The 8,893-nt window shown below is 36.3% G+C and overlaps 1 protein-coding gene across 3 annotated transcripts in view; it reads left to right on the top strand.

The window, feature by feature from the left end:
* Window positions 1-4,087, top strand: part of CPT1A (carnitine palmitoyltransferase 1A) — a 39,403-nt gene extending 35,316 nt beyond the window's left edge. For all 3 annotated transcript variants that reach the window (XM_039552465.1, XM_039552464.1, XM_010405893.4), the window contains exon 20: window positions 978-4,087. In XM_039552465.1, coding sequence (XP_039408399.1) covers window positions 978-1,064 — 87 coding nt within the window. In that variant the 3' untranslated portion in view covers window positions 1,065-4,087. The remainder of the gene's footprint in view (window positions 1-977) is intronic.
* The last annotated feature ends 4,806 nt before the right edge of the window (window positions 4,088-8,893 follow it).

Here is an 8,893-nt window from a genome sequence, read left to right on the forward strand (position 1 = left end):
CATATGTTGAATATCCTGCTGTTGTGGAAGCCTGCTTTGAGTTCAATTTATCCTTTATACTTTTATACTTTAAAACATATACTTTACTAAGCATGCTAAGTTTGTTCAGGGTTACATAGCTGATCTAGTTTTCCTCTTTTGACCTTAACTTGTCCTGGAGATCATGGCGCCTGGTTAATCATTAAAGATCAGGAAATGCAACTTTGTTTTGTTCATAGTTGAAATTGTTCTTCAGATGCCTGTTAGCTTGTACTTTAAATTTCTCTCTGTTCTTTTTACTTATTAGTGAAGTCAAAGGTCCATACAGAAAAGGCAGCATTTCATGAGTGAGGTCTTGATATTAGTAGGGTCATTGTAGTAGATCCTGTAATGTAGCTAATAATTTATATTGGTAATCTTAATTTCTTTTTTGTACCATTCATCTAGCACTTGGAATAAACAGAACAAGTGCCCATCTTATTTACACTTAGGAAACTGTTCCTTTCATTTTCAATATTTTTTTCAGTGGCAAATGATTCAGCATTTCTGATAGGAACTCAAATAAAAAACATTCTTCTGTTCTTTCAGTACTTCTTGGTCATCAGTCATACACTCACTTTGTTTTCTGAAGATGAGCTTTTGCAAAATCTTGTAGGAAAAGCAATATCAAAACCCAGTGATTTTAAAGTAGCAGAAAGCTATTCATCCATCTGATTTCAAAAGGATATGATCTCATTTCCGGCTGAAGGAAAGTAAATGCATAATGAAGAACTCATTGGTCAGTAATAGCATAAATCTGGATTAATCTGTATAGCGTTAAAATTTCTGGTATTCTAATTTCCCATTGTGTGGTAAAATACATGCCTGAATTCCATAAGCTCCAAAATTAAAAAATACTAAGTTTTTTAACTTTTTTAAAAAGTTTCTTCTTTTGCCTGAAAAATAGCTGTTGGTGGACAGTGCGAGTATTTGGTTTTGGTTTCTGTTTCTTTTTAAAGGATTCTCATCGCTTTGGAAAGAACATCCAGAAAGCAATGGTTGACATCATGGGTTTATTTAACCTTGGTAAAAACTGTACAAAGTGAGCTGCTTTCTTGGTGCCAAGCAACCTCCTGTTGGTGGGATGAGAAGTCTTCTGCACATTGAACAAGAGCAAGGTTTGTCAAAGAGTAGCTGGAGAAGAAACTGAGTCAACACCTTCTTGATCACCTATTAAAACCTTAGCAGTATATTAAATGTGTCTCTTTTGTTGTGGTTTGTTGGTTAGGTGTTTTTAGTCAGTAGTATGGAAGAGCTTATTTCCACAAAGGATTACTTTTAAAATCTCCTGTGTTTCTAGGGATGAAGCATGAAGTCATGTATATTCTAACTTCTGCAGTTTTCTCTTATTTTGTATACACTTTCTCTTTTTTTTTTTACTTTAGTTTACTTTTTTCCAGAATCAAAGGGATAAAACACACTGACTTAAATACTAGAAAAAGTTAGATTTTCTGTGTGTTAATAGCAGAATGTTCTTCAATATATCTGCTGTTTTATGTAAACGAGTGACAAAATTTGTGGCCATTTGCCTTGTTTGGTTTCATTTTAGAGCTAAATACTGTAGAACATGCCAAAAAATCCCTGCTGTAACCCACCTTAACACACTAAATTGTAGAAATATTATGGTTTTTGAAAAGAAAAAAAAAAAAAGAAATCCAACCATTGGACAGCAAAATGTGTCCCCTCATTATCAGGTATCACATTTTTCTTACTGCTTACAAGCATGTTTGTGACGTTGATTTTATTTCTGTGTAAATAAATGGACCTGTGTGCTTGTTGATGCGAGTGCCTTAGAAAAATGAAGATCCTTAACCCAGGAGAAAGGCATATGCTGGGAGTTGTTTCAGTGGTGCAAGAGGTGAAGTTGTAGTAATGCAGATCTGGTTTTCAAATTACAAATTAGAATGAAGTGGCATAAGCAGACGTGAATACGTTGCCAAATGGTGCAGTCAGGTTTAAAGCTGTAATGAAATTCTCCTGTCTTAAATAGCAAAGGTCAGTCCTTAGGCAGTGCAGGACTAACTTTGTTTTGGGTTAACAGATATTCATGTGTTTGCTTTGGTGAAGGGAATTGGTGGTCACTCGAGTTTCTGGGTCCCAGGAAATGTGAATTGGGTTGAATGCAATGTGTTGGATAGCCTGCAAAGCAAGGCTGCCTGTGTAGGCTGATCGATTGCAGTTTGCCTGCTTCCAGCCTGGAGGGGCCACTACTGCATTGCCAACCATCTGCATGAGAAGGGCAAACTGCTAAAGCCATGGGAAATAGCTCCAGAGTGGGAAAATCATGGCCTTCTCAAGCCCCTCCTGGGAGATGCTCTTGGTCAGGCAGTTTCTAAAGGATACCGGGAGGGATGGGAAAGCTGTTTCACTCAGAAAGGAGCACGATGTTTCCAAGTGCAGAAACAAAATGGCTGCTACCAAATGGAGTAATTTTTGCATGATGCTTCTCTTCCCCAGGCTTTATAGGTGGGGTAGCTTTGTTTTACATCCTGCAGTGCAGTAAAGTGTACTTGTTAGCACAACCACTTTCTATTTTCTACTATTTTATATAAGGTACATGATGGCTACTAATACAGTGAATGATACTCCTGAGCTATGCTGAGTTTAAAAGACCCTTGGAGTGGGTATAAAACTTCCCATTAGACTTTGAATGTTTTCTGGCCAGTATTTCTAACTTTCTATGCTTCTTCATGTTTATTTTTACTCTCATCTAGCTATTAAAATGCCTGGGTATGTATGCTTGAGGTGGGAACCTTCAAAAATCCAAGATGCGTACTTAAGCGACTGCATGCTTACATAAATGTAGGAACCCTCACAGGTATTGATCAAAGACACTCATTATTTGATTAGGGTCCAGTATGTGGGAAAGGACACTTTGAAATAAGCCTTACTGCATCTGGCAGGCCTGGCACTTATCAAGCTACTGCAACCATTTTATAGTGATCTATTTTTGGAGCTGCAAAAATAATGCACTGAGTGTTTTGGGGGTTGTTTTTGGTGTTGGTTTGTTTTTTTTTTTTTTTTTTAATTGACCACTGACCAGTCTGTGTTTAAATTAACATAAGTGCATATTAGCTTGTAGGATTTTCTTTAAAAGAAAAATGGTTTAGATTTGACTCTCAGGTCTTAAGTGTTTCTAGTCTAATTGTAGTTAGTGCAGTTATCAATGCAATTTTACATTCTTGGAGAGTAAGTATAATTGGCACAGAAAGCTGGTTTTTATTGTAAATGTTTAAAACATTTTGTGGTGTTAAATGTATCTTTTTAAATTTTGGAATAGATGTAATTCCTAAAGAGATAATATTTTGTTTCTTTTTCTTTAAAATGTCAGCAGCATGTGAATAAAGTATGCTTTTTGGATGTAAATCTTAGAAATCCACAGTGAATGTAGGTTATTAATAATTTAAATCTTGATGTTCAATATTGTGTACATACAGTAAAACTGCTTGGGGTGTCTCTTTTGCTCAAAGCCATAGAAATGTAACTGAAATTACCTAGCTTTGAATGAACCTTCTAGTACAGTGTATTTTATTGTAAAGTAAAATGTTCATATTCCAGTAAAACTACTAATTTGATATTAAAACCTTGAATTATTAATTCTCAATTAGTAATTTAGGAAATCAAACTTAGGGTTGAGGAGGTGGTTAAAAGTCAGGTTGGATGAAAATAAATGTTTCTGTTTATTAAATAGCAGTGTGGAATTGGTGGAATATGCCTCAAATGGGCATTTTCTGAATTTATTATTTCATGGCAGAAATTAGGAAAGCATTAAGTCCATTTACAGGGTACCATTGTTCAGGATTAATACCATTCCCAGCTGAATATTCTTTTAAGGTTTGAGTGTTTTGAGGGACTAAGGAAGTGTGTGCCTGACCTTGAAAATCATCCTTCTAATTCAGCTTTTGTACCAATTGTCTTCTCATGTAAAATATATTAATTTAAGCTAGCAGATTTTTTTTTATCCTGTTTAGTTACTTGACATCTATTGTTGGTTACTTACACTTTGTCTCTATTTTCTACTTCCTTCTGTGACTTCAAAAAATGAAATAAAAATTCACAATTACCACTACTTAGTACAATGTTTAATATCTTTTCTATTTTCTTCCCAGCTCCGTGTAGTTTCTTGAAATTCAGGACTTGTGAAACCATTGCTGTTAAATCCAGTTAGGAGCAGTAGCAGTGAACTATTCCGTTAGTTTTAGCAGTGATTTAAACGTCTTCTAGTTAATAGGGAATGTGTTAATGAATGATTACAACTAAGAGGAATTAAAGCTCCCAAAAGAAGCTGAACATACGGATTCACCCTTGTCTGCCATCAAATTGTGTTCACTTTCTTTTTTCTGTAGTGATGCCACATAAAAACGTCAGTGTTCTGACTTGAGGCATTTTTTCTCCAGAAGGAACAGTCATACAGATAATAAAGATGTGATCAGGTGGAACAGGTGCTTTCTTCAAAGTTGAAGATAATGAAAGTTTGTTAGTCTCTGTACCAGGAGCTAAAAAAATGAGATTTAGAAAATTCTTTCTGACCAGCTTGCTTCCTCATATCCTTATAGGTTATGACACTAAATATGAATGTTTCCTTCATTTGCCCTTCTTCTTGAAGGTATTAGAATGAAGTTCTGGTCAGGTTAAAAATACTTTTTTTGAAATAAAACTGATTGCTTGTTTCTGTGTTGCTTGCTTACCTTCCTAAACTGCTCGGAAGCACATATATAAAGAGCAAGCACAGCACACACAGGTGGAAAGCAAATTTTCAAGTTCAAACAACTTAAATTCTAACTTGAAACTAGAAAAGCAAGCTACAGTTGGTTTCTGTCTTTGTTCCATTTTCTGTTTGGTTGGTTTATTTTTGAAAACACAAATGTAGGTATTAAGTGTGATGCTATTATAGTTGTAAATACACCTAAACCAGAGCTGTGCACTGAAAAGAAAAAAACAGAAATAATATTCTAAGTATGTAACAGTAGCTGGTAATGCTGAATGGGCCACAGCATTTAATTGCCTTATTATGCCATGAAAATGTATATAGCTTCCCATTTTCAAGGTCACTACGTCATGTTTTTTGTTTAGTCATTTGGCTTTTAAAAATGAATAATTTAATACATAGTTATAAGTAAAAATTTCTTTTCTTCAGGTGTTCATATCATTCCTATCTCCAGCTGCAAGTAAGAATAAATATTCTTGTTTTGAAGACATCAAACACCCAAACTGGAGTCTGTTTCTCCCAGCAAGTCCGTTGCAAAAGAATATTAATATTTCTTTCACAAGAATGTAATGCTATAGTGACATCAAAATCTTTTATTGATACTGCAAGGGAATTCTTGGTTAAAACACTGATCTCTCTAAACAAGACATGCTTCATTTTAAGTACTAGAATCTTTGCAGTGATACCTGTGGTTTACCTCAGACTGGTGCTTCTGTGGATGATTAAATAGTAAGTGTGCAGGTAAGGTTTGATGATAATTGGAAGAATCTGTTCAACCCCTGAATGTCTAAAATGGGCTTTTTTTTCTAAGTGCCAGAGCGTAAAAGGTGCTTTCAAACAGTGTCCTGTCTGATCTGCTCACAAAAGAGAGGCAAAGAAAAATGTTGCTCCATAGATTTCCTACATTGTGGTGCAAGGCAAAATAGCATCTGGAATTTTTGCCTGTTTCTGGTCCTCAAGGCTCAAGTCTGGTTGGCTCCTGTCTTTCCTTTGCATATTCTGATTCCAGTTCAGGACAGTTAGGAAGGGGTCTTCTCCTAAGGCCACCTGAACCCAAACTGCCAAGTGGGACTGCACCAAATAATACCTGGGAAGCTGATTAATTAGTATTTGAGCCTTCTTCCCATGTGCAGTGTACATAAAGGAACAGGTCTGTGGATTCAAATCTGCCTCTAACATCAGCATTCCCTGCCTATGGAGAGATGTTCTTTGCAACTTAATATCTTAAAATTCTTGAGTTTTTCAGATACGAATTCCATAGGTATGTGCAAGATGAGTTACAGAAATTCAGGTTTTTCATGAAAGATGTTTCTGAAAGGCACTGGAATTTTGTAAACAGGATTTTTAAGGTTGCCTATTCAGTAGCCAAAGTGTGTATTGAGAGCAGCAAGGCTTACTCTGGAAGTGTGACTTGGGAACATGACACTGTAATCATAGAATCATAGAATATGCTGAGTTGGAAGGGACCCCTCAGGATCATCAAGTCCAACTCCTGGCCCTGCACAGGCCACCCCAAGAGTCACACCATGTGCCTGACAACGTTGTCCAAACACTTCTTGAACTCTGTCAGGCTTGGTGCTGTGACCACTTCCCTGGGGAGCCTGGTCCAGTGCCCAGCTACCTCTGGGGAAGGAGCTTTTTCCCAGTATCCAACCTAAACCTCCCCTGACAGAGTTTCATGATGTTCCCTCAAGTTCTATCACTGGTCACCACAGAGAAGAGATCAGTGTCTGTCCCTGCTCTTCCCCTCATGAGAAAGTTGTAACTGCAATGAGGTCTCCCCTCAGTCTCCTCCAGGCTGAGCAGACCAAGTGGTCTCAGCTGCTCCTTGTATGGCTTCCCCTCAAGGTACTTCACCATCCTCATGATCCTTCTTTGGACACTCTCTAACAGCTTTGTATCATTTTTATATTGTGGCGCCCAAAACTGCCCCAGCACTCGAGGTGAGGCCGCCCCAATGCAGAGCAGAGCAGGACAATCCCCTCCCTTGCCCGGCTGGCCATGCTGTGTCTGATGTACCCCGGGGCACGGGTGGCCCTCCTGGCTGCCAGGGCACTGATGGCTCAGATTTAATTTCCATTAATGAGTTGATGGATTGGCAAGGTAGGTGAAAGATTGGTTTTCAGTAAGTACAAGTGGCTCCACATCTGTTGGTAGAATGCCACAGCACACAGTTGTTCATTTTGGAACAATCTGATTTATGGTACAGCTGAATTTGCAGTCCAGTTTCAGATGACTTCTTCTTACTTAGAGTAATTCCCAATTATCCTCAGTCAATTTATATAATTCAAGATTAGGTCTTTTTTGACATATGTCGTTGTGACTATTGCCTAACTTCTTCAGGGCCATTTAGAAATAAGAGGGTGCCTCCTGGTGTTGAAAATACTGAATGCCATTGTTACTGTGAAGTATGTTACTGTTTATTGTCATTCTTTAGGAATATTTTTACTTGAAATACAAGCAAAAATCATTCTGCCATTGACAAATTAACTTCACAGTGTTAAATCTGAATAAAATCCTTGCTTTATAAAGCATTATTTATGTAGAAAAATTAGAAAATGTATTGTGTCTCTTTGGGATTTAAAGTAGATTTTAAAGCATGCCTGTTAAAACTTAAAACTTTCTATTCCAGGCTGAGGTAAGAGAGGCAGTTACTATTGTTACTGAGAATCACTAAGACACAGCAATTCTTCGGAGTACAGATGTTTATGAGTCTGACTGCAAGTTATTAGCATTGCACAGTGTAGCAGAGGAATCCAGATGTTCACACAGAAATCATTCCAACCCTCTGGTAATTACATGCTGTAACTGATAGCAAAATTATATGCTAGAGAAAATGAACTAATTTGTACCACACTAGCATGGAAAGTCACACTTAGTAAGTGTCATATCAAGAATAATAAGGTAGTTCCTTGCACTCACAATCTGAATTTTATCTAGCTATACTGCTACATATCTATATCTATATAGTGCTGTTTTATATATAAAATATAATTTTATGAAATTATAAAATATATAAAATATATATTCTATTTAACAGCTGGAAACAAAACAAACAAACCTATGTGAAGATTGCTTTATCCGAAGCAAAACTCTAGATTTATCAATCACAATTAAATAAATGAAATGAGCAGTTACAATGGCATGTTAGGGAGCTACAGTTCGAGATCTCAACAGGTGCTTCCAAAAATTAAGGGTGAAAAAGCAAACATCTTAATGCACAATGATGCTTTTTTTTTTTTGAGACGTTCCAGTCTGTGATTATGAAGCTTTATAGGATAGGTGGTACTCTTATGAAAATCTTTATATGCTTGGAATTACAGTTTATTAGATTAAAACTAATCATTAGTTACTCATTCCAAGTTATCTGCCAGCTGGAAGTAGGTACTCAAATACTGTGTATAAACAGTTGTGGCACACAGAACATAAAATCAGTTCATTTAATTCCTGAGTATCGTGACCAAAGTAATTATCTTCAGTCAGGTACAAGAAAAACGAAAATTTTCTCTAGATAATTTGAAATGCTATAGATAAAATTTTTTTTTTCTTTTTCTAGATAATGTACTGCCAGATATTATATCATAGATTGTTGATTTGCAGCTGCATGTGTTTGTGTTCTTAAGCAGCAACAGGGCAGATGAGCCAAAGGTAATGGAGACACCACCACTTATTATTTCAGTTTATTTTTTAACTGAAAAATTTCTAGACACCCCGGGGACATAAGAGTGATGGAGATGTTAAAATTATTGCAAGTTTTAATACAGATTTCTTTCCATATAAAGCACATTTGGCACAAGCCACTGAATACTTTTGCATTTACCCTCGTTTGCCACCAAGGGACACTGTTTGTCTATAAATGAAGAGCAGCCTTGACGGCTATGGGATTTTCGTTAATCCTGGGATTCTGGATGCCTCAGTAGTACTTAGAAAATTATGTGAACTTGAAATGCCATCAAGTTGTTTAAAAAAAACCTGGTTTTTGAGGTCCTAAAGTTACTGCTATTTAGATGGAGTAGCAAGTTTTCATCTAAGCAGCAACAAAATGTTTGAGTTTTAATGTACTTAAGTGTTTCTTTACCTAAATATAGCTTCCTCAAAATATTTTTTACATGCTTTATTTCATTATTTAATATTATATTTTTATATGGTCTTTCATTTTGACGGAAG

This window comes from Corvus cornix, chromosome 5, assembly GCF_000738735.6.
Source record: "Corvus cornix cornix isolate S_Up_H32 chromosome 5, ASM73873v5, whole genome shotgun sequence".
Classification (NCBI taxonomy): domain Eukaryota; kingdom Metazoa; phylum Chordata; class Aves; order Passeriformes; family Corvidae; genus Corvus; species Corvus cornix.